This window comes from Pleurodeles waltl, chromosome 1_2 (assembly GCF_031143425.1).
Source record: "Pleurodeles waltl isolate 20211129_DDA chromosome 1_2, aPleWal1.hap1.20221129, whole genome shotgun sequence".
NCBI lineage: Eukaryota > Metazoa > Chordata > Amphibia > Caudata > Salamandridae > Pleurodeles > Pleurodeles waltl.
Genome location: NC_090437.1, coordinates 51,320,972 through 51,347,000, shown reverse-complemented (window position 1 = coordinate 51,347,000; position 26,029 = coordinate 51,320,972). Strand labels below are relative to the sequence as shown.

The following is a 26,029-nucleotide window of genomic DNA, read 5'->3' as shown; positions in this document are numbered from 1 at the left end:
CTCCCAACAGATCTCTTTTGAGGCCAAAAGGTAACCAAATGATTATAACAAAATGACTAAATTTTAAATAAACTGGATTAGTGATAATGTTAACACTTGTTACCAACAGGGCCTCCTACACCCAAATCTCAAATTGTTAAAAGCCAACAACAGCCGACACTGTTTCAATGTAACATCGTCATACTAGAGGTCTTAAAGCACAGCTGGTGTTCTTATGTCCCTATTCTTCCATGACACCCACCTTGCAGATTAGACAGCAGAACAGCATATTCCCATACCCACTCTTGGTTCCAATTTAACAGTGGTGGATCATGTAGGTGAGCAAAGGAGCTGAACTACAAAATGGGTTCATAACAGGACGTTTCACGTCTAGCAGTCTTCTCCAACAATTGAATGTTGGCAGTCCATTTCCAAGTTTTTCCGCCTATTGCTAGGTTTGAAGTAAAGCATACAAAAGCATTAAATACTTGTGTCAGAGTAACAGCCACACTTTGGGCAAATAATTTCAACACGCCAATCATGCATGACGTGACTTGAGTGCTTGACCACTTTTTGTTGTTGTAGTCCCTCCTGCAGGTAACAATGTAAACTTCTTGTAAAAAGTTGTTTCCAAGGCAATCCCTTATTTATCCTGTGTACCTAAATAAATCTCAGTATCAATGTGGAAAAGAGGAAAATAGTTCTGCACCACAAATTATTATTCTCTCACGAACTATAGGAGTAAAGTCACCTGTGAGGGGGATCTGACAGGATCTCGAAACCTTTGTCACTCACTAGAAGAAAGAAAACAAAGTGCATGAACTTATCAGGACTAAATAAAGTGTGGGATCATCAACATCAAAAAAAACTATTGGTAGAGAATTTGATGAAGCAGTGAAGAATAAGGTCCTGATATGCCTAACAAATTACATAGGCCACAGGACAATAATTTTACATAACCGAACATATCTAGTAGGTCTCCGTAAAAGAAGGAATTATGAGCAACTCATTCATAATTGTAGAAGAGATGGAGTACTGTGATTTTAAAGACAAGACAAATAAGTGGTCAAGGTATCACATGCGACATGAAGACTACTGTCTGGAAAGGAGACCAATAAACCATTACTGGCTCCAAGAAAAGGAGGTCATAATACAAAGATTATAAATCTAGTAACCTCAAGCCAGTGTTAAAAGAAACTGCAACACTTATCAGTCTTTCAAGAACTGAAAAACTATTGGATTAAAATCTAAATGAAGAAAAAGTACACTTCAATTGATATAATTTGCATCCACTGGGGATTCTAAAATGTTTGCTAAAAAAGTCTTAATTTATTTGGTATATATCTTTGTTTGGATGTGTTGCACTGTTGGCTAAAATGTGTTCAGCCCCTATCCAATTGCTTTTGTATACTGTAGAGAATACTGTAGAGTTTTTTAAACCAGCTTGTAATGTTTGAGATTGCATTGCTGTAACACAAGGCAGGGATTATTGATCTCTGCTTTTCTTTTTCTGAGTATGAACCAAATCTCTAGACTTCTCCCTTAACAGGCTGTGTTAAATCGGATATAGATATCAATTTGTACAAACATATTTGCTGGGGATAGAGGCACACCTGTCAGGACATGAAACATTTTTTCTTTCTTTCTTTGTGCTCCATCCTGTTCTGCTTCTTAAGGTGTGGGTCTCAAAAGAATCTAACAAAATCTAACTGCTGGAGCCACTTCCCACAACTCACAGACGTCCAAAGCACAAACACAGATATTCTTTTTAGGCCTGTTAACCAAAAATATATTCTTTTCAGGCCCCTTAACCAAAAAGAGCAGTTAAAGAGGCAGGAGTATAGGCATGGATACTCAAGGATGAATCACAAATATGGCTACATGAAGAGTTTCAGCCATTTGAACTAATTATATTTCAACAGAGTGTTACTCTTCCACTACGGAAACACAAATCCTCAACACTAAACTACATCATTACCTAGTGAAAAGGCAGACTAATGGTTTGCACAACGTCCAATTTATCTGCATTAGTTTGACATGATCAAATTCTGCAAATACTATTGCGGTAAAGATGAGACAGAGAAATGCAGAGCGACACACGTGCAATTCCCCTACCTGAATAGTCAATTCCTGAGGGACAGCTCTCCTGAGGACAGCTGCAAGAGGGACTTCAGCAGAACCAGAAAAGATTCAGCAGAACCAGAGGCTTACCAGCAAACCATCCTCAATTTCAAGACACGTTTCCACAAGAGAAAGAACAATATGTAGTTTCACATTCCTAGAACCAACAATCTAGCAGCAGGGCATCAGCTAAATACTATTACACTCAACGTCAATGTTTACAAGCAGCACTTTTTAATACCCCTGACTGCAAAAAGGTCCAGGAACAGAATACAATTATGTCTTTCCAGTGTTAGCTCACTGCTGAGGCACTTTTTCGGCCAAGTTAGTAGGTATGCCAAGCTCTTCTTCACCTATGCAAAATGCAGGACTGTGTAATTACACAAAACTATGGATGGTGGAATATCGTTACCACTAACGCCACAGAGAAATTGTGTTCGAGATTAATACTTCCACAAATATGGATGTGTGCAAGTTGTTTTTCTTCGAAGAAGCTGTTGGAGTCAAAAGGTAAAGTGACACCTCCTCTCTGTGATAGTGTGTGTGGGCATCAACTTCATTGTTAGATTGTTTTCCCTCACTTGAGTGAGAATGGAATGTGAATAGAGTGTTAGAAAGAGATGTCTATGATTATGAAGTGTAAGATAATACTGCAACAGCTACGGGACTCCAGAGAGGAGGGCAGGCACTTGTGAATCTACTGCTATTCATGCCATTAACAGATGCTTACATGGTAAGTAACAAACTGTTCGATAGCATGTGTGGATGTAGATACACATGCTCGGCTTAGACTGTAAAACTGTGCCCTCCAAAAGCGGTGGCTAACCCCTGGGTGTTGCAATGGTCTGAAAAACAGTATGAAACACAGCTTGTTCAACATTTGCTTGTTGTCATGCTGGTACATCCACACAATAGTGTTTAGTAAATGTGTGCAGATTTGACCATGTGGATGCATTGCAAATGTAACTTATTGGTAAATTACCCATAAAAGCCATAGATACACTTATTTTGTGAGTTGAGTGTGCTCTAGGAGGTATGCGTAGAACTCTTTTAGCTTCTCCATAGCGAGTTTGAACACATTTAATTATCTATCTTGAGATACCTGCTTAAGATATAGCTTTCCCTATGTGTGGAGATGAGAAAGCAACAAAGAGTTGTTTAGTTTTTTTTACAATAATCTTTAGTTCTATCAATATAGTACATTAATGCTCTTTTAACATCTAAGGTATGTGGAGCTTTCTGCAACTTAATCAGGGTGTTGAATGAAAACTGATACTTCAACTGACTGATTTAGGTGAAAAGTGGAAAAAACCACTGGAAGAAATTTTGGGTTGGTACCGAAGACTATCCTATCAATGTATTTGGAAAAAAAGGTTCCTTCAATGTTAAAGCTCACTTTGTGAAGTGATTGCTACCAAAAATGCCACTTTCTAAGATAGAAATTGGAGTGGACAGTCATGCAAAGGCTTAAACGGTGGTCTCACAAGTCTAGTAGGTACAATGTTAAAGTTCCATATTGGTGCTGTAGGTACCTTAGGTAGAATCACTTGTTTGAGACCTTCCATAAATTTCTTAAATACAGGTATTTTGAACAACCTTAAGTGTTGCCTGTTTTGCAGATATGCTGCTACTGCTGCAAGGTGTACTCATATTGAAGTATACTCTAACCCACAAGTTTGTAAATGGAGTAAATAGCAAACAATATTTTGAATACTTGCAGTAAACGGATAAATCTGTTTGTTTTGGCAGTAGAAAACAAACTTTTTCCATTTAGCTGCATAAAATGTCCTAGTTGTGGGTTTGATTGCTTCCTCAAGAATGGTCATGCACACTGGAGGTAATTTTAAGTATCCAAACTCTATGATCTCAGGAGCCAAATCGCAAGATTGAGTTCTTCGGGATTTGGGTGCCTGATTTCCCCATGGTTCAGCTTGAGAAGGTCCAGGCGTAGGGGAAGCTTTTAGTGGGGAACTACTAAGAGCTTGAGTAATGTTGTGCACCATGGTTGGCGTGCCCAAGTGGAAGCTACTAAAGTAAGAGTGAGAGAGGTCTGCCTGAGCTAACTCACCACAAATGGAAGAAGAGGGCGGTGTGGAAAAGCAAAGGCAAATATACCTGACCAACTCATCTACAGAGCATTGCCCTTGGACAGTGGGTGTGGGAGCCTGGAGGCAAAATTTGGGCACTTTGAGGTGTCTGTTTTTGGGAACAGGTCTGTGTGCGGAAACCCCCCTCAATGGACATATGTTTAAAGGACTTGGGGTGGAGTTCCCATTCATGCACTTGTTTCTGCATCCTGCTTAGCAGGTCGGCAAAGTCTTTATCCGTCCCTGGGAGGTGTTCCGCTAACAAGTGAATGCGATGCTGAATTGCCCAATGCCAGATTGTCTGGAATAGAAGAGAGTGTCCTCCTTGATCGCCACATTTATGCAAATAAAACATAGCTGTTGTGTTGTCCGTCCAGACCAAAACAATCTTGCCTTGCAGATGAACCAGAAAAGCTTTGAGTGCTAGGCGAATGGCTTGGAGATCTAAGTAACTGATGTTTAGGGCTTGGTGTTTGGTGTCACACAATTCTTGTACTGAGAGGTTGCATAGGTGAGCACCCCAACCTGTGAGGGATGCGTCCGCCTTGAGCGATCTCGGTAACAAGGTCTAGAAATAGCTGCCCTTTTGTCAGATTGTGTGTGTTCCACCACTGCAGAGAGTAGTGAGTGCTGCTGTCTACCAACACTAGATCTTGTAGCTGACCCTATGCTTGGGACCATTGACTCGCCAGACACTCCTGCAGCAGATGCATGTGTAGCCGTTCATGTGGCACTATTGCAATACAAAATGCCACCATACCTAGAATTCTCTGAACTGTCCTCACTGCAATTTGTTGGCTGGGGTACACCTGTAGTAGCATGGGTATGCTAACCCTGAATGTTTACAACAGCTCCTCGATATGGCTGTATCTCACATAGTTGGAGGTGGGATTTCTGTATCCTATCAGGTGAAGGAGACGAAGCATTGTCTGTGTATGTTGTAGACAATGCTGGAGTGAACTGTACTCGAGGAGCCAATCGTCCAGATATGGGAAGACATGAATACTTTGTACATGTGGAGCACTTGTTACTCCTAAAGGAAGTACCTTTAACTGATAATGCCTTCCTTGTATGACAAATCAGAGGTATTTTTCTGTGCTGGATGTATTGGGATGTAGAAATATGCATCCTTTAGATCTAGTGCAGACATGAAGTCTCCTTGCTGTAACAGAGGTAATCACATCTTGGAGGGTGACCATATGAAAGTGCTCTGACAAGATGTAGTGATTTAATGGTCCGAGATCTAGAATTGGTCAAAGTGAACCCTCCTTTTTGGAAATAAGGAAGTAGAGTGAAAACACTTGTGTTCCTCTTTGATGAATATGTACTAGCTCTATTGCTCCTTTCTAAAGGAGAGCCTGTACTTCCTGGTTTAACAATTGTAAGTGTTCCACAGAGAGTTTGTGTTTTCTGGGTGGTTTGTTTGGCGGTGTATGGATGAGCTCCAGGCCATATCCATGTTGGATAATATCCAACACCCACTGATCTGTTGTTATGTTCAGGGGGAATGAGAAGTATGTTTGATGTGGAAGGGGTGGCACGAGTGAAGGCACCTCTTCCTTGACCTTTTGTATTGTTTCCCCTATATGTGCCTCTGAAAAGACCTCTAGAAGGGGATGGTGAATGGGGTTGCCTAAAAGAGGCAGAGGAGTCTGAGGCCGACTGTTGATTGCCATGCTTGAATGTAGACCTCAGAAAGGAACCACAATTATTGGGAGTTTGAAGAGCACCCCCCCCCCATGGATTTTGCCCTTTTGCATTTCTAGTATTTGGTCTATTTTGGGGCTAAAAATATGTTCTTGATCAAATGGGAGCATTTAGGAGTGTTTGCTGCACTTCAGGTTTAAAACCTGATATACTCAACCAGATGCGTCTGCGTAGTGGTACGCTGGTGTTTACACCCCTGGCAGCTATCTGCTGCATCAAGACATCTAATAGAATTATTTCAGATTAACCTGCACTCCTGCCACGTTTTTTCCTAAATTCCTCTGGGAGATGTTGAAGAAGGTCTTCCATTTCATCCCAGTGTGCTCTACCATAACTTGCTAACAGCCCTTGGGAGTTAGCAATTCTCCAGTGGTTGGCTGCTTGAACCCCCACCCCTTTGCCTGATGCATCAGTTAGTTTAGATTCCTTATCTAGTGGAGGTGCATCTGCGGAGGTTTGTGAATTAGCTCGTTTATGAGCATGACACTACAAGACAGTCCGTGGAATATGACCTCTTATATAAGCATAATTCAAAGGAACTCCCTTAAATTTTGTTTAATCAACTCTTGGTGTAATTATTCTAACACAGACGGGGTGTTAAAAAATGTCACCAACATGCCGTGTCATACCTTTCAACATGGGCAGGTACTGACAAGCCCTAGTGGTGGAGGAAAGTGTTTCAAATAAAAAATCTACTTTTATAGGGTCCTTGTTTAAGAGAACCTGATAATATGTAGCCGCTCTAGCTATTCATTTGCTAAAAGATTTGGTGTCATCTGGTGGAGATGGTTTAGTTGGATATACTTTTGGGTCTGTATCACCTGGTGGGCCAACTTCATATGTGCCCGAAGGATCGAATTGTGGCTGCTGTATATCATCATCATCCCCTCACTGATCTTCTACATAGGATAGTGGATATCCTTGTGGAGCTCCCCCAATTATATCTTCTATATCTGATTGTGAGCGGTGTGGTAAAGAAGATGAAGGTGGAAGAGAGGGTGGTAAAGGTGGAGGAACTGGATTGGTGGCCATGTCCTTTTTCCTTCTCTTAGGGGATTTTGGTAGATGAATGGCCTCCTTGAATGAAGGCTGATATTTAGATTGAGTTGGAGTCAGCTTTGTTGATTTTGCCATGGTCTGACGAGTACTAGGCTGGATATGTATTGTCTTTTGTTTCGGATCGAGTGTTTCTGCAATAGTCTGTAAAATAAGCTTTGGTGCCGAAACAGTCAATCTTGGAACATGTGTTGAAACTTTCAATGCCAAAGAAGCCTTGTGTTTCGGTACCGAAGCGGTCGGTGCCAATGTTATTGGAATGGAGGACATCGATATTTGGCGTGGTGCCGAAACTGTTGGGTTCGGAAGATTGGCAGGAGCTTTAGGCTTAGCCTTCGTGCTGAGTCAGAGGGCGGGGCATACTTGGCGATTGTTTGGGGCCTACCATGGCCTGACAGCAGTGGTTGCCCAGCAGCCTTATGTTTGGTCGGTGCAGAATATTTTTGGGTGGGTATGACAGGGGCTTTTGTACTCACTGTGTGCTGCGCCTATGTAATTTTCCTGCTTATGCAAGCTGGTCTCCGCCTCAGAGTCCGATTCGGTGTCTGGAATGGAGAAGGCCTCCTCCTATGCTGCGGAAGCTTCATGTAGCTCTTCATTCTGTTTGAGGTCTTGGATACCAAAGATGTCTGGTGTCTCTTCCATCCCCATGCGCTGCAATTTTTTTCTACGCGCCCAACGATCATGTAACGTCTTCTGTGATCGAAACGATCCACAGGCCTCACAACTTTCCTCGTTGTTGTCAGGAGATAAGCAAAGGTTGCAAACCAGTGAAGGTGTACGTGTGGATATTTAGCGTGGCAGCACAGACACAATCAAAAAGGTGTCCGTTCCATCAGCAGCACATTGTTTCTGCCTACTGATTTGAGGAAAATAAAGGAAGCCTGACTGAGCAAGGCCCGAACCATGTCTAAGCATAGCGGGCTACTGTATAACACATGGCACTGTGCTTCCAATGAGTAGAATACATTTAAAAAGAGCAGCTAAGTGAAACAAATGTTATTGCATGGGCATCCACAACCGTTACAGTAAATGCAAAGAGTAAGCCCGTCTATTTCTGTTAGAAATATTATGTTCAGTAGGCTATATTTCACCACTGGACAGCAAATCTCAGAATAGTTCGTGATACTGAAAAGACAGCAAAAATGTTTTTAAAAAAAATAAAATCTCCAAGATGGTACATAAGTATCTATATTCTTCACTAACTGTAGATTCCTTTTAAAGGCTGTTGATATGCCACTAATGCTATCACCAAATCTTTAAAAAGACATTTCATTTAGATCACTAAAACAGTGTTATCCTGTAGATAATATATGTAGTAGGTTGGCTTTGTATATACTATCTCAAAGTAAGAGATAGTGTGCACAGAGTCCAAGGGTTCCCCTTACAGGTAAGATAGTGGCAAAATTAGATCATTCTAATGCTCTATTTTGTGGTTGTGTGGTCGAGCAGTAGGCTTATCAGAGGGAAGCGTTAAGCATTTGTTGTACACACACAGGCAATAAAGGAGGAACACACACTCAAAGACTTAACTCCAGGCCAATAGTTTTTATATAGGAAAATATATTTTCTTAATTTATTTTTAGAACCACAAGTTCAAAATTTGAAGTAAATACAAAAAATGCAAGATACTCCACACAGGTAAGTTAGGAACTTTGAATTAGAGCAATAGTATACACAGTTTTAGTAAAAATAGCAATATGCTATTTTAAAAGTGGACACTGCAGAAATCAACAGTTCCTGGGGGAGGTAATAATGGTTAGTTTGTCACGTAAGTAAGACACTCACAAGTCTAAGTTCCTGGGCATAGGCAGCCCACCGTTGGGGGTTCAAGGCAACCCCAAAGTTACCACACCAGCAGCTCAGGGCCGGTCAGGTGCAGAGGTCAAAGAGGTGCCCAAAACACATAGGCGACTATGAAGAACAGGGGTGCTCCGGTTCCAGTCTGCCTACAGGTAAGTACGGTCTTCGGAGGGCAGACCACTGGGGAGGGGAAACAAGTAGGCACACAAAACACACCCTCAGCGGCACAGGGGCGGCCGGGTGCAGTATGCAAAGCAGGCGTCGGGTTTTGTAAAGGATTCAATGGAGGGACCCGGGGGTCACTCTAGTGGTGCAGGCAGGGAACAGGGGGGGCTTCTCTGGCCAGCCACCAACTGGGCTAGGCAGAGGGTCGCCTGGGGGTCACTCCTGCATTAAGGTTCGGTTCCTTCTGATCCTGGGGGCCGCGGGTGCTGTGCTTGGTCCAGGCGTGGGGTTCCTTGTTACAGGCAGTCGCGGTCGGGAGGAGCCTCTGGGTTCTCTCTGCACGCGTCGCTGTGGAAGTCCAGGGGGGTCGTATCGGGCTTCTCACAAGGTTGCAGTCACCTGGAAGTCCTCCCTGTGGTGTTGGTTCTCTAGAGCTCGAGCCGGGGGCGTCGGGTGCAGAGGGTGAAGTCTGATGCTTCCGGTGGGAAGAGTGAAGACTTTAGAAGTTGCAAGAAAGTTGCAAAGTTGTTGCTTGTTGTCAGCAGAGGGGCTTCTCACGGGAGTTTCTTGGTCCTTTGGTTCAGGGCATCCTCTGAGGCTTCAGGGGTCACTGGTCCCTGTCGGATGCATCGCTGTTCCAGTTTTCTTCAAGTAAGGAGACAGGCCGGTAGGGCTGGGGCCAAAGCAGTTGTCTCTGTCGTCTCTGCAGGCCTTTCAGGTCAGCAGTCCTTCTTCTTGTTTTAGGATGCAGGAATCTGATTTCCTGTGCTCTGGGGTGGCACTAAATACTGAAATTAGGGGGTGTGTTTAGGTCAGGAGGGCAGTAGCCAATGGCTACTGTCCTGGAGGGTGGCTACACCCTCTTTGTGCCTCCTCCTTGAGGAGAGGGGGCACATCCCTAATCCTATTGGGGAATCCTCCAATCTCAAGATGGAGGATTTCTAAAGGCAGGGGTCACCTCAGCTCAGGGCACCTTAGGGGCAGTCCTGACTGGTGGGTGACTCCTCCTTGTTTTTCTCATTATCTCCTCCAGCCTTGCCGCTAAAAGTGGGGGCAGTGGCCGGAGGGGCAGGCATCTCCACTAGCTGGGATGTCCTGGGGTGCTGTAACAAAAGACATGAGCCTTTGAGGCTCACCGCCAGTTGTTACAGTTCCTGCAGGGGGAGCTGAGAAGCACCTCCACCCAGTACAGGCTTTGTTCCTGGCCACAGAGTGACAAAGGCACTCTCCCCATGTGGCCAGCAACTCGTCTGGTTGTGGCAGGCTGGCAGAAACTGGTCAGCCTAGCATTAGGAGTCGGACTGGTATTCAGGTGGCATCTCTAAGATGCCCTCTGGGTGTATTTTACAATAAATTCCACACTGGCATCAGTGTGCATTTATTGTGCTGAGAAGTTTGATACAAAACTTCCCAGTTTTTACTGTAGCCATTATGGAACTGTGGAGTTTGTGTTTGACAAACTCCCAGACCATATACTCTTTATGGCTACCCTGCACTTACAATGTCTAAGGTTTTGCTTAGACACTGTAGGGGCATAGTGCTCATGCACAAATGCCCTCACCTGTGGTATAATGCACCCTGCCTTAGGACTGTAATGCCTGCTAGAGGGGTGACTTATCTTTGCCATAGGCAGTGTGAGGTTGGCATGGCACTCTGAGGGGAGTGCCATGTCAACTTAGTCATTTTCTCCCCACCAGCGCACACAAGCTGTGAGGCAGTGTGCATGTGCTGAGTGAGGGGTCCCCTGGGTGGCATAAGACATGCTGCAGCCCTTAGAGACCTTCCCTGGCATCAGGGCCCTTGGTACCAGGGGTACCATTTACAAGGGACTTATCCGAGTGTCAGGGCTGTGCCAACTGTGGAAGCAAAGCTACAGTTTAGGGAAAGAACACTGGTGCTGGGGCCTGGTTAGCAGGGTCCCAGCACACGTTCAATCATAACTGGCATCAGCAAAAGGCAAAAAGTCAGGGGGTGACCATGCAAAGGAGGCATTTCCTTACAATATATTAAACAATTATAGCTTAAATATTTTCAATATTCCTCAGCTAGTATTTGTAATTTTTGTTTGTAACTTTCTACTATGGTTGTGTGACAGTTCAAATTAGAAATCATATTCCTTTTTAAGTTAACTTAACATTTATTCAAACAATGTGATGTAATGTGTGCTAATTAATTTTAAATCATAGTTCATAACACTTATTTGGTGCTTTTACAAATCACTGTTTTTTTTTTTACAGAAGTTTATTATGAAGGCAAACATTGTAATTGAGGAACTGAAATTAAATTACTTTAATACTTTAATAATGCTGTGAATTAAACAGTTGACTTTTCATCACCTTCAACATTTACCTCTGAATCGTAGTCTTCAAGGATCCACGGGAAGACTGGGTACTGCATGAGATCATTGTATGATCTCCCAGCAAGGGTGTTAAGGTGCATCAAATACTGAAAATTACTGATTTCTCCCCTCTGTGAGGTAAGTAAAGTGAAAAGAAAAAAATAAATATTATTTCTTCTAATACATTTTTAACAACTTTATTTACATTATTTGAGTAAATATATACATGAACAGTATACCCAATTTTAAGCAAAACAAATTATACATTCATAGGAATATATAGTAAAGCAACAACCAATAGTTTCAGTTCAACATTACCAGGTCATGCTTTCTTATGAACATCTGAGTTCGATAATGATGATATCTTACCCAATCCTGACCACTGAGGCATGACAGCTATAGGTCCTCCTCTATATCGACTCTTGGGTTTCATATCAGTTTTAAATGGCAACCAGACCTTTTCACATTTATGCATTTTATCATGTATTGTAGCAGTTAGATTTCTAAAGCACTGATGTTTCAGATTTGGATCACCACACTTGTAGGTGTGGAGTAAGTCTTTATTTGTAAAAACAGTGCCATTCATAGGACGTCCTAGTGATAATACTGTGGGTCCCAGTAATGCCTTGTGTATTTGTCAGTTTTTCTCCCAGAATCTCTGTATGAAAAAAAAGCACATCCACCACATCTGAATAAAGTCATCCTGTTTTGAGCAGCCATTCCAACACAGATCAAAGCAACAATCGATGTGGATGATAATGGTCAGAGTTTCATCTTGCTAAAATGTCATATGCATACTCATATTGTACTGGATGCATATAGAAAACTTGACCATTATCATCCACATCCTTGTCTAAGTCTGGTCAGGGATAGCGACTCCCTGATCCTTAATCCAATTAAATACCAGAAAGGTTATTCCTCTATTTGCCTTATGTTGCACCAGCCTGCCCAGTGCAGTAACTGAGTAAGCCTATAACTATAATTCAGCAGAAGGCAGAATTGCGCTCTCTGGATGGATCCCCATCTAAAAGCTCCCCATCTGCATACAGGTCACCAATTCTCAGAGCAACCCCTTTTTTCATCTCAGCATTTGAGAGTCCAGGAGGAAACTCAGGATTATAGGTGACTGACGTCAAGGGAGAAAGGAATGCTCTGGTGCTTTTCTTCTTGTACGTATGTTCCAGTAATGGAGCAATACTGTAATTGAGGCAAGGGTGTCAATTTCATACGGCTTATGTCTATGAGATAATTATATCATAAACTAATGGAACAGTGGGGTGAGTTTGTTCCACTTCGGCCCATGGCGCTGCCGTAGGATCGCGGTCCCAGGAGACTGCAGGCTGCAGCTGGGCTGCGTATATACAACTTTCCACATTTGAGAGTTTCATCCCACCCTCCGACGGGCCTTATATAACATTGATCTTTGTATCCTAGACAGGTAAACAACATCAATCTATTCTCAGTCTGAGTGCTCATCATGCAGAAGAGTTTAAATGGTAACCATTAGAGCAGATAATGGAAATGGGTAATAAAATACATTTTAATATAGCCACTCCACCTAGCCACGTAATCTTCAATCCCCCAAACCACCCACCCCAATCTATACAAGGCCTTGCACAGGGTCTTTAGCAGTAATCATATATTATATTGATATCTGTCTTATGATGTACTTGTCAGGTAGATAAACAGGTACTGTATGGGTCTCTTATTCTATTTAACACACACTGCCTGTAATGTGTGTTTGCTATCTTCTCCTGATATGCGATAACCATTGTGGATGACTTAGAGCAGTTAACTTTAGCTCCCCAAACTTCTGTGAATTTATCTTATCCCGACAACAGAGCTGGAAAGGACATTTCAGGTTCTGTAAGAAAGCATAAGATAGCAGCCAAGAGAAGTACAGTTTTATATTCTCTCTGTACAAGTATGATTCCTTTCATGTTGGGATTATTCTTCAGATTCTGAACTGGGGATTACACTGACAGAGTCAGTATTAACAGAGACTGGGAACCCTTATCTCATATCTCTAGTTAGTGGTACTGTCAGAGAATATTCACCATCGATCTTGAGTTGTGCTGAGAGATTCTTAAGGCTGGCCATTATGTACTTGGTCAAGTTTGGGCCTGCTCTAGTTTTGGTATTACCTTTCTGTATTAACATCCTATCTACTTTATCAAAGGCCTTCTCTGCATCAAGTGAGTGAAGGACCGTTTGTTTTCTCTGCCGCTCAGCAGAATCAATTAAGTCATAGGCTAGTCGGGTATTATCATCTGAGTGTCCATTTATTAAACCCTGATTTTTCTGCTGAGATAAGTAAAGGTTATACATATCTCACAACTGAGCTACAAGTACGTCGAAGTATAGTAAGGCTATGGGTCTATATGCTCCACAAGTAGTTGGGTCCTTAACAGCTTTCAATATTGATGAATTAATGTATTCTGACATAGTTTCTGCCAAGGACCTGAATCTTACTCCCCTGCTGCCAAGCTCTATGTGCTCTAGACTGAGCCTTTCTCCTGCTTTGTTCTGCCTGCACTGTCCTGCCTGCATTGTCCTGCTGTCTTGCCCGTATTGCACTCTGTCAACCTCACAGTCTGTCTAACCTTGTACTGCCCTCAGTTTTCTGTTGTGACTGTAATGCTTTGTTTTTCTGTCTTGACTGCATTGCTCTGTTTGTCAGCTCTTTGTCTTGACTGCTTTTCCCTCTGTGTGTACACTTGTCTTTTCTGTATTGTCCTATGTCTGCTGTTTGTCCTGACTGCATTGCCCTCTGTTTGATCTGCTGCTGCTGTTTAGCGCTCTCACTCATTGCACCCCTGCCTCCTTTTTCCTGCTGTTTTGCTTCCCGCTTTCATCGCTCCCCCCATCGTGCCGTACTCAGGACCTACTTAATGGCAGTTGCAGCCCTGGCGTGACAAAGCCAAGCTCATCTGCACCCGTCCGCGCCTAAACTGTGGCCTGCGCCAGGAACCTTGGCCCTCCCACCACCGCTACTCTGCCACAAAACTCCAGGACCTTGCCCCAAAAACAAAGACAAGAACTGCTGCCCACCTCCTCCTGTAACATAACCAAATCTTTGCTTGTTGCAGATGCCGATTCACCTGCTCCACAAAGACCCCCCACCGACCCATCACTGCAACACGCCAATCCGGAGAAACATCAGCACTGAATACTGATCAACGCAAGATCTATCTGCAAATACACCGTGGAGATATGGGCCACCCTAACCACCCTCAGCCCGGACCTAATGTTCATCACCGAAACACAGCTCACACCCTCATCAGCGCTGGACATCGCCTGCGCCACCCCTGAAGGCTACAAAATGATTTACAAGACTGCCAAAAGAGGCACAGTGGAGGCATCGCCATCATGCACAAGGACAGCCTCTCATGCACCACTTTTAAGACAAGACATCCCACCTCATGGATTCTTTCTCATCAGAATCGATGACAGAACCACCATCAGGGGAACCTCGCATATAGACCACTAGGTCCCCACCCTGGTTTCTGCTAAGACATCACCGACTTCATCGCCCTGCTGGCCATCAATTCAACCATATACTTATTCCTAGGAGATCTCAATTTTCACCTGGACGATCCCCTCCGCCAACCTCCAGGACAGCCTCAGTATCTTAGCACTCAGACAACTGGTCACCGGTCCCACCCACACAGCTGGACACATCCTCGACCCCATCTTTTAAGCCAGAAACAGTCATATTCTCACACACATCAGAACTCACATGGGCTGACCACCACCTGGTACATTTTGCTGTAGCTTACAGACCCGGGACCTTGATCACCCCATGACACTCCCCCTCCGCAGATGGAAGAAAATCAAAAATTTTCAAAGGAGCAACATCCTCCACTTCAACAGACCCATGCTTTCGGACAACCTGGAACAAGACGCCAACAAATTATCTGACTGGCTTCTCAATTGCGTCAACAAAGTAGTCCCCATCACAAGCTCCACCTCGAGACAATCCAGTAAACGCGTGAAATGGTTCACCCCTGAAACCTGCACACTCAAAAGAAACTGCAAGCAACTAGAAAGACTGTTGCGCACCAGCAGAGACAAAATAGACGTCTCAACCTACAAAAAAAAGTGCTGAAAAAATACCATCTCCGCACCAAAGAAAAAAAAGATTGCCCTCCCCAACCGCACTGAGGAAAGCACAAACTGCCCAAGGAACCTTTCAAGATCATCAAAGAGTTCTGCCTGGCAAATACCGAAAACTCCATCCAACCGTCACAGACTCTCTGGCCGAATACTTCCACAACAAGATCACAGCAATTTTCCTCACCAACCCACCAGTATCGAACATCTAGCCTGATCAGGGACTGGGCGCCCCTACCAACCCAGGAAACAACGGACCTCATGCTATCCACTAACTCCGGCTCACCTAACGCCCCCCGCCCCTCCACCAAATCTTCAACATGGACCAGTGAGAAATCAGCCACATTTTCATCCCATTCATCAATACATCCATCAGTACAGCCACTATCCCCAAACCTGGAAACAAGCTGAAGTCAAGTCACTCCTGAAGAAAACCCATGGCAGACAGCAGCAAACTCAACCCATCTCCCTGCTCCCTTTCCCAGATTAAAATACGGGGGGAAAAAAAACAAGAAAAAAAAAAACTCTTGGAACACCTCGAAAATACAATTTACAGGACTACTCCCAATGTGGCTTCCGCACCAACTACAGCACCGAGACTGCCCTCATCGTCGCAACAAATGACATCAGATCCCTCCTAGACAGAGGAGAGAAGGTGGTGCTGATCCTACTTGACCTCTCTGCAGCATTCAAAACCATCTCCCACTATACCCTCATTTCAAGACTCCACCACCCTGGGATCAGAAGCAACCGCCCTCAAATAGTTCCACACCTTCATCACGAGACCCACCCAGAAAGTCCACCTCCCTCCTTTTACTTTAGAACCCAAGGACATCATATGCAGAGTCCCCCAAGGCTCCTCCCTCAGCCCCATCCTGTTCAACACCTACGTGACACCACTCGCAGAGATCGTATTCTCCCATAGACTCAACAGTATCTCATAAGCTGACGACAAGCAGCTCATCCTCTCCCTCGCTAAAGGACACACCTATCCCAGAGGCCTCGCATCCCCCAAAGAAAACTTCAGCAAAGTCATGTGCCACGTAGCCCACTGGATGAGAGGCAGCAGCCTTAAACTTAACACAAATAAAACAGAATTGATCTTCTTTGTGAACACCTCCTTTCCCTGGAACGTCTCATGTTGGCCCTCTGCTCTCGGACAACACCGACCCTGATAGAATGCTCCCGAAATCTGAGCTTCATCATGGACAACGAGCTCACTTTCAGACAACAAGTAAACACTGTTGCGTCATTCTGCTCCCACCAACTCTGTATGCTTCATAAGATTTTCAAATGGATTCCCACCAAAACCAGAAAAATAGTAACCAGCAGACTGGACTACGGAAAAGTCCTATACCTGGGACTCCACGCACAATTCCTCCACCAACTCCAGACCATCCTGAACGCAGTAGCAAGATTCATCCTGGATCTACCCTGAAGAGCCCACCTCAAGTACCTACACTAGCTGCCTGTACACAAGAGATGCAAGTTTAAGGTCCTCACCCATAACTCCAAGGCCCTCCACAGCATCTGACCCAACCTCATGAATCACAGACGCTCCTACCAGCCCGCCAGAGAGTTGAGATCAACTAACCTCACTGAAATCCAGAGAATCCGTTGCACCCAAAATGGAGGCTGCGCCTTCTCCTACATCGCCGCAAAGAACTGGAACAATCTACCCACTCCACCTATGAACTACATCCACCCTCACCGAATTCAGGAGAAAACTCAAGACAAGGCTTTCTGAGTAATAACCTAACCAGCTCGCAGCCATGACTCCCAGCCCCTGGATAGCCCCCGGGCTGATAAGTGCGCTCTATAAATCTTTCTTGGATTGGATAGATTTTGTGACCCTTTCAGTCAAAAGAAACTTGCTATACACCACAGACAAAGGATATGCTAGCAGGTCTATTCAAGCCTTATAAAAAGACACACATATCATTATTTTTAAGATTCCTTATCACTATTTTAACTTCTTTAGTAGTTGCCGGTTCATCTAGGGAGGCAAAATCTATATCACCTCCATGTGAAAATAGCGGATTCTTCAAATAGTGATCTTGAAGCACTTCATCAAGCTGTTGTGAACTACATAGTGTGGAGAAATAGGAATACAAGGTGTTAATGATTGCAGCTGTGTCATACTAGTGTGTGCTGCTTTCGCTTCTTGTATGAACTGTCCTCAGTTTATAAGGTAGTAATCTATCTGTTTTATTGCCACTCCACTCCAGTTCAGTTTTTTTTGTTTTGCTAACTTCATGATACATGTTTGCGCCACATCATACATCCATTCTACCTCACCATGATCATTCTTACTGAAGTAGTTTTCTAATGCTTCTCAACAGAAGCGCTTAATATCTGGTCCCTGAACGCTATGTCAATAATTACCCATGGTTTACTAGTGGATCTATGCGGTGGTGTCAAATAAATGTGTACAAGGACTGGTTTGTGATTGGATAGCACTCTCGTTCCTATGTAACAATCTACTATTGGAGATGCAAATATGCAGTCCAATAAGGAAAGATAAATTCTGGAGTATGATCTGTAGACATTAGAGAAAAATATGTAGTTCCTCTCTCCATTATGCTGCAGTCTCCAAATATCTATGAGGCCATGTCCTTCATACCATGTGTGAGAGAGGGAGGTGCCTGCTCATTCACATCTCTAGGTGTCGACCTGTCAAGTAACTGATTCAGAGAGCTATTTTCAGGAACGTTCTATCATTAAAATGCTGTCTGCCTTTTTTTGGGTCATAAATTAAAAACAGAGTTGGGGGGTGCTACAGAGCCCGAAGCAAGATGGCCACATGGTAGTGAGGCTCTGTAGACCATGGCCCAACATCCCGTATTTATCCTGGCCTTGAGGGGCCATCCACTCCCAGAGTCGATGGATAAGACAATAAAAGCAACTACTTTATGTAAATGCCAAGAAGTGGGGGACAAACTGAAGATTTGCTGATCAACAGGTAACCGGGGCTGGGCTGCAAGAAACACAAAGATGGCAGCAAACCTGGCCTAGTTGCTTGTCTAGTGGAGCGGTGCGGATGAGAAGCGGCTGCTGCTGGGCTGAGAGCGTAACCGGAATGACCTGGCAGCTGCTGTGATACTGGCGCTCGAGAGGACAGATCTCAGAGGTGAGGAGGCGTTACCAGAGGCCCAAGTGGGAGTGCGCAGTTAAGGGCAAGGAGTCTAGTTAGCAGAGGTCGCCTCTGGCCGGCGCAGCAGAGCTGGACGGAGCAGGGACAAGGAGGCACCTCAGTTGAGAGGCGGTGAATGAGGCTGAGATACCTGGAATCCGAGGAGAGATTGGTGCACATGGAGCGAGCCTTGAGAGGTAGCCACTGCTGGAGGCCCAAGGGCGAGTGTGCCCCTCCGAGGCAGGGTGCCTGGTCTGTGGCGATTGCGGCCGGACTGCGCAGCGAAATTGGGTGTGCACTGCGGGGAAGATGTGCAGGCAGCTGGGTTGCACCTGCAGCTACCGAAAGAGTGGAGCCAGCGGGGATGGGCTTAGGAAGCGCTGATGAATACTGAGGGGTGAGCTTTCCAGCTGGAGAGTGGTGCCTGACCTGGGGAGTCTGCAGTCAATCTGGGCCACAGGCTGACAACAGTGAACACACATACCAAACGCATTTCGAGGATCTTCTGGACAGGCACGACTTGATTAACATAAGCACCCCAGAATACCAGAAGCACTGGCATCAGTAAGTTCCCAATTAAAAAACAAAGGTTAACGCTTCTGACCTTTTTTAAATGGCACAGTAGTTTCCTGCTTGTCTCTGGGGCAGTCGCCATGGCGGGGCCCCTCGGGGATTCACGCCCTAAGAATGGCAGATTACTGAATGGAGGGCTCAAGGGTCTAGGAAAACAGAAGAGCTCTGGCGATCCCCTGAACAGGACTGAACAAAATGTGGGGACTCAGCACTGGCAATCGCACACGGAGGCTGAAGGGCTGAGTACCAGAAGAGAGGCATCTCGCTGAGATGCTGCCCGGGTGGGAACCATAACGGAGCACAGCATGAATCAATTCATCAGTACTAGCAGCAAAACCAAAGGATGCTATTGGTGCTATCAGTACAGGCCAAAAGCATTAAGCCTGGGTGTGATGACAGAATAGTGACTTGAGAGAAGAGCAATAGACAGCTGGCAGCAAAAGACACAGATAACACGCATGCTCCCTATTATGCCCTCTGCCCACCAGAAACTACTAAGAGAACTGAACTGCTTCAGAGAAGGGTACAGTTGGGTAGCCTCTCAGATACCTATCTAACAAACTAGTTTGTCACCTCAGCAGATATAACTAACTAGGCGCAATGGGAAAAGTGGATAAGCAGATAAGCATCAGTCATATATCACATTCAAAGCTAAACGCACTACTAAATCTGCCAGAGACATATCAGTAGGAAGTGACCAAATTGAATCCACAGGAAAAAGTGGGTCCCTGGAACCTATGTTACTAGCCATGCAGCACAGTCTACAATCAATAGATAACAAAACAGAGACACTATATGTGTTACTTTGCCCAGATAAACTGTGAAATGAACCTATTGCCTATTGTGAAGCTGAGCTGTTACAATATGTTATATTATTATCATCAACCTGGGAATATGATTTGCAATAGGACTCCAACCAGACATTACCTCAGCTTTCTGTCCTGGAATGCGCAGGGGCTAAACAATCTGAAAAGAAATTAGACTAGTACTGGTGTACTTAGATAGGCACAATGTGCAGGTAGCATATTTACAAGAAACGCATCTCTCATGACATACTGCTGAAATGGTGGGCGCAAGGTGGGCGGGATACCGCCTGTTCTCAACGTATGCCTGCCCGGTAATGATACTAATATAAAAAAGGGATAAAGTTCGAACCAGGACATACGGTGGTAGATGAGCAGGGAAGGTATGTGATGGTGCAAGGCAAGCTATTGGTACCATGGTCACTATGTTGAATATATATGGTCCCAATATAGATGACTCAGACTTTTTTATACACATTATGAACAGACTACACACACTGCTCAACCTCCCATTGCTGTAGAGAGGATTTTAACGTATGCTTGGATCCAGGAATAGATAGATCGGCCAAAGCAAATAACCCGGATAAGCGAGCTGCCAAAATTATGAGAGAATACATGATTGAATACGGTGCTATAGACGTCGTCTGGCGACTGAGGCACCCGGGAGGTGAAGAAGGTACATATGCATCATCAGTGCAGGGGACATGGTCCTGGCTAGATTACTAGCTGCTAACGGGAAATCAGCATGGATGGGTGGAAGGGGTGAGGCATCTACCCGCACTCTTTCTGATCATGCCCCAGTACGCCTCTCATTACATATGCCCACATATATGCCCCAGCAATCCAGCTGGAGACTACCACAGGCAGCCCTGTTTGATCAGGTGTTTCGAGAGACAGTCAAAAAGGCAGTAATGGAAGCTGGCTATTTATGAAGTGGGCCACAATGAGGTACACTGTGCAAAGAGTCCAGACATACCCCAGAGGTATCACAGAGGCACGAGTGACATCCCAAATGCTCTCTTTTGTAGTAGTGTGGTCGAGCAGTTAGGTATATCAGAGGTACTACTAAGCATGTAAGGCAGACACTCATACAGTAAGCGAGAGACACTCAAAGAAATCAGACACCAATTTATAAAAAATAACATGTACTTTCATATAAACTTTGATACCAAGATCACTGGAATCAGGTGAGTACTTTTTGATATAGGAGTTTTTAGAGTTTTTAAAAGTTGACAGTGCAATATTTGAGTGTAGTAATGTTATCCTATGGGGAAAACATGTACTGCATTCGGACACTTACGGGACTATCCTCCAGGACTTTAGGTGAGTATTAGGGCAGGGTCCAAGGCCACACCAGCAGGTCACCTCAGGAGGCTCTCGGGCATCCGTGTGCAAAGGGATGTTATGGCTTGGGGTGTCCCATTCACTTCAATGGGAAACGGTCTGGTCGGGAAGTTGCTGCAAGTTGGGACTGGAAGGTCAGTCCGGGGGAAACACAGAGTGGGGGTCAACCCTTGAGGTCTTCGGGCACGTGGGGACACCATTGGTCCACTCAGGCTGTGCAACTCTGGTGCAGTGGTTTCTTTCGGTGTCTGGTCCAGTGCTGGAGTCATTTGCGGTTGGAGGGGGGCCTACAGAAAGAGGCTCCAGGCTTGGCCTGGGGGTCCAGTCCGACCATGCCAACAATGGGCTCCGGTCTCATGAGACTGTGAGACGTGGGGACACCCTTGGTCCTCTTCTCCTCAGTGCCGGGTGGACAGGTGCAGAGGTGTCCTGAGGGTCTTTGTCTCTAGGTCACTCGCGCTTGATGGGGGGGGTCTGGAGAAACAGGCTGCAGAAGCCATTGGGAAGTCCACAGTGGGCAAACACATGGTAGGCTGTGTCTCTGGAGGGCCTGGGAACCACGCTTCTACTGTTGACCCACTTCAACTAGGCTAGGCAGCTTGCATGCAGTGGTGCTGTCTAGTGTTGGGTTTTTGGCAGTCCCGGTCCACACAGTTCTTTCTTTGGGTATCTTCAGGTGCAGGGAAGCAGCTTCTCTGCTCCAAGGGAGTTTATCTTGGTGATCTGCGAAGCACAGGCAGCTCTCCTGGTTTCTTTGAGGCTGCGGCGGCAGGACAGGTAAGTTGCTCCTTGAGGTTCGGAAGCAGCAGACAGGCTAGCCAGATTGGCGCCTAGTCAGTTGTGCTCCTCAGATATCAGGTCAACAGTCTTAAGTGTTCACTCCTTCTTTTGTGTCCAGTGAAGATATGAAGTCCTGGTATCAGGGGGGTCCCCAAATACTCACTTTAGAGGGTTTTAGGGGGGTGAAGGGCAGTGGCCACTGGGCTACTTACCCTTAGGGTCAATACACCCACTAGATAAATACTTCCTTTGGGAGATGGGCATCGCCCTGTCCCAGAATTCTATCACACACAAGATTGTGGAATCCCTGAGGCTGTGTTCATTTCAGGCTGGTCACCCTAGGGGTGTGTCCAGCCAGGGAATGCAATACGCCTCCTACACAGATAATTGTTCCGCTTGTCCAGGTGCCAGATGGGTCCTGGGGCAGGGAGGTCGGCGTCTCCATCTGAGGAAGGCCAGTTCTGCATACCAAAGGCAGCGGGGCTTCTTTGAAGTTTCCTTCCTTGGAATGCAGATTTGCAGGTCATCATGTTGGGAGAGGTGTGTAAACATCTCTCCCTAAGCAGGCTTTTTTTCTGACCTCCAGAGATCAACGGTTCTCATCCATGGGGGTCAGATTCTCATCTGGTTAGAACTAGTCAGTGAGCCCATCAGCAGTTGGTAGATTTTTAGGGAGCACCTCTAAGGTGCACTCTGGGTACATGTATTAATAAACCCATCAATGGAATCACTGAGGGTTTATTAATACAAGATGTTTGATACCAAACTTCCCGAATTTCAGTGAAGCCATGATGTAGCTGGGGATCTCGTATTGACCAGTGTCCAGAATATCTAATTAAAATGGCTTTCCTGTTCATTTACTATGTCTAAGAATTGACACAGACATAACAGAGGAATATCTGCTCTTGCAGATATGTCCACACATGTAATATAATGCAATGTACCCTGCCTTAGGGCTGTAAGGCCTGATGTAGGGGTGATATACATATATTATATGCAGTGGTTAGAGGACAGGGAACACAGGCTGTGCACCATGTTGTGTTTTCACTTTTAGAGAGCACCTTGTCACACAGCCTGCAATGGTAGTCTGCATGAGGTTGGTGCAGGGTTTCTTAAAGTGGAACAAGTTGTGCTGCAGCTTTTAGGGGCCCTTTTCAGTACCTATGCCCTAGATACCAGGGGTATCATTGACTATGGGTTTACATAGGTGCTAAAGGGACTGGCCACTTGGGGATCAAGTGACCAGGTTTCTTGTTTTGGGGAAGAAACACTGACACTGGGGACCTGGTTAGCAGGGCCCCAGTGCACTTCAGTCAAAGTTGCATCAAAAAAAGGTACAAAGTGTGTTGCAGAGGGGAGGGGGGTTATTGCAACACGAACCCAGCTTCCTACAGTCAACTATCAATTTGGACTAATTCCTGGTGGCCAGAAATGGTGAGTACATTACCCACTCCCAGAGACTGTAAAAAAAAAAAAAACAGTGGTGTGCTGGTAGACAAAAAAACTTTCATTTGACTTTAAGGTCAATTGGACAATCTCAACCTGTTTCTGGGTAATCAGGACTCTCAGGAAGGTCCTTTCTTACATCCCCCTTTCGGCACACAAGCAAGTGGCTCTGGCACTGATTTAATCCAGGCTGGACTACTGCAATGTGCTCTATTTGGACATCAACAAGACTACAATAGTCTAGCTGCAGTTGGTTCAAAATGCGGGAGCAAGACTGGGTGTGAAATGCGCCCCCCCCCCGACAGTAAAGTGTCAAATCCTGCTTAAATGTCAAAAACGGTTTGACAGAGCTAATGGGGTTTTTCATATAACACTTGGTCATACTTCAAAGAGGCCTCCACTGTCAGAGGCAAATGTCAGCTGATAACCAGGGAGGGCCCTTTCTTTGTCTCCCAAGCCCTGCAGACCCAAATCACAGTGGGTCTCTTTTGACATTACAGTGCCAAAGCATGTTGGACAAGTCAGCTGGGTTTACATACAACACCTGTGGCACACACTGCAAAAAAAGTGAAGACTGGCTGTTTGCCATCCTTGGCCCTGGCTTGGCCCATACAGCTCTTGCATCATTGGTACTCTCCCAAGTGAGTTGTGAGCTATACAAATACATGTAATGTAACATAACTTCAGAAGGAGGGAAACAGGACACCAAAATAATTCTTGCGCATCTGCTGTCTGGTCGCTGAAATGCATATTTTTTGTTCTCCCAGAGTCTGGCTCTGAGTTTACTGGTGGTCCTGAGGTGGCTTTAAACTTGAATTTTAGTGTGAGATGTGGGAGGACCCTATGGTTACCATACACACTACTCACACACACCCTCTCAGCTGTCGGAGCCTAAGTTAGTGTGACTGAAGACTTTCGCCATCTTGGAAATGCCCAAAGTGGGCAGGGTTAGCCCAGTGAACCTTTCTCCAATTGGTTATGGCGTTCCCCAGTGGTCATTCCAAGCCACGATCCCGTGCCAGGCATAAAAGTGGCATCTTCAGTCACCCATTTAACAACACTCCTGGACTTTTGGGAGATCAATTTGGGACTGAACTTACTGTCGGAGACCTGGGAAATGCCTAGAAGGCTGGACCTGCCCTCCATTCTTGTATCCAGGACAAAGAAGAGGACTCCAAGGGAAATAAGGTTGATCTCCTGTTAATGCTACACAGTGAGACACAGCAAGCTACAAAAGGCCTTTTCCTCCAACTGTCCAGCTGACCAGCAGGAACTGGACCTGGAATGGGCCCTACTGTTTGGCCTATATCAGACACTCTATGAGCCTCTAAATGCCTCCTCTTTAGAAGTGTACTCCTTTGGTGGATTGGAACCTAGAAGTCAGAAGGTAAAACCTTTTGCACTGGATAAACCTGGTTGGTGTAGTCAATGTGCATTCCATCGTAGTCCGCGTCAAATTGCATTGAGGTCCTGTTCTACTTCGACCTGTTGACTCTTCATTGGCAATTAGTGCTTTTTGGCCTTATTTCTACTTACAACTTTAAAAATTCATATTTCCCGTTCCCAGTTATTGGATTTTTGTCATTTTGTTTATTGAATTTTGATTTATTTTCCTAATTAGTTTGGGTTTTATACTGTTTTGCACTTCAGCTTCATTACTGTTTCAGTCTGTATAAATACTTTACACATTGCTTGCATGAGAGGCCTGTCTGCTTTGCGGCATAGCTAACAGGGGGTTGAGCTCAGATTTACTGACTGTCTTTAGTGGTTCACCCTAACAAGGGTTGGGATTATTCTTTGAGGTGAGTAGTCACTCAACCCAAATAAGATTTACATTTCTTACAGTTAACAGTAGCAAGCTGAAGTGACTGCATTTGTTTGGGTATAGACACCGCTGCTGATATCTTGTCAATTTATTAACAATTGAAGTAATGTGTGAATATTATTATATACCAAAGGGACTAATCTTATGAGCCTGGTATAAGGGGGAGTTCGTGGTGGAATCATTTTGCAGGAACAAATCTACATAGTAAATCAAAAACATAGGTATAGTAACAAAACTGAACACTGAAACACATAACAAGAATAACAGGACATGCTATCTAAATGGCAGATGACCAATGAGAAGCATGCAAAACATGTTAATGAACATTAAAGAGGCAGCCTCCAACTTCCTACCTGGATCCTTGAAAGTACTCTGCTACAGACTTCTTCTGTTCTGAATTCCAAACAATTGGAACAGGAACAAAGATTCTATAACTATAACCATTATATGCCTATGTACAGGCCTTGGCTCGAGCTTTATCTTTAATAGTTGCAGCCATACCTGAGCCTTGAGAAACTTCCAATTGCTCAAGATGCAGACTGCCTCTTGCTTTATTTGATGTTTTGACTTAGTATTTCATGTGGACTTTGGCAAAGGTTAAACAAAACAGGTATCCACGCCTTTATGGGATTATCTATTGACGCAGAAAAGCTATAATGTCCTTAAATTCTTGTTGCTTGCCCAAACTTGAGACAGAGAAATCTTACAGCAATGAGACGCTGGCTCCTTTAAAATGGGTTGTATAATGGGTGTGGA

The 26,029-nt window shown here is 44.7% G+C and overlaps 1 protein-coding gene across 3 annotated transcripts in view; it reads right to left on the bottom strand.

Moving 5' to 3' along the window:
• WDFY3 (WD repeat and FYVE domain containing 3) overlaps window positions 1-26,029 on the bottom strand; it is a 1,200,521-nt gene that overhangs the window by 198,552 nt on the left and 975,940 nt on the right. For all 3 annotated transcript variants that reach the window (XM_069236246.1, XM_069236255.1, XM_069236264.1), the window contains one exon: window positions 11,268-11,387. In XM_069236246.1, coding sequence (XP_069092347.1) covers window positions 11,268-11,387 — 120 coding nt within the window. The remainder of the gene's footprint in view (window positions 1-11,267; window positions 11,388-26,029) is intronic.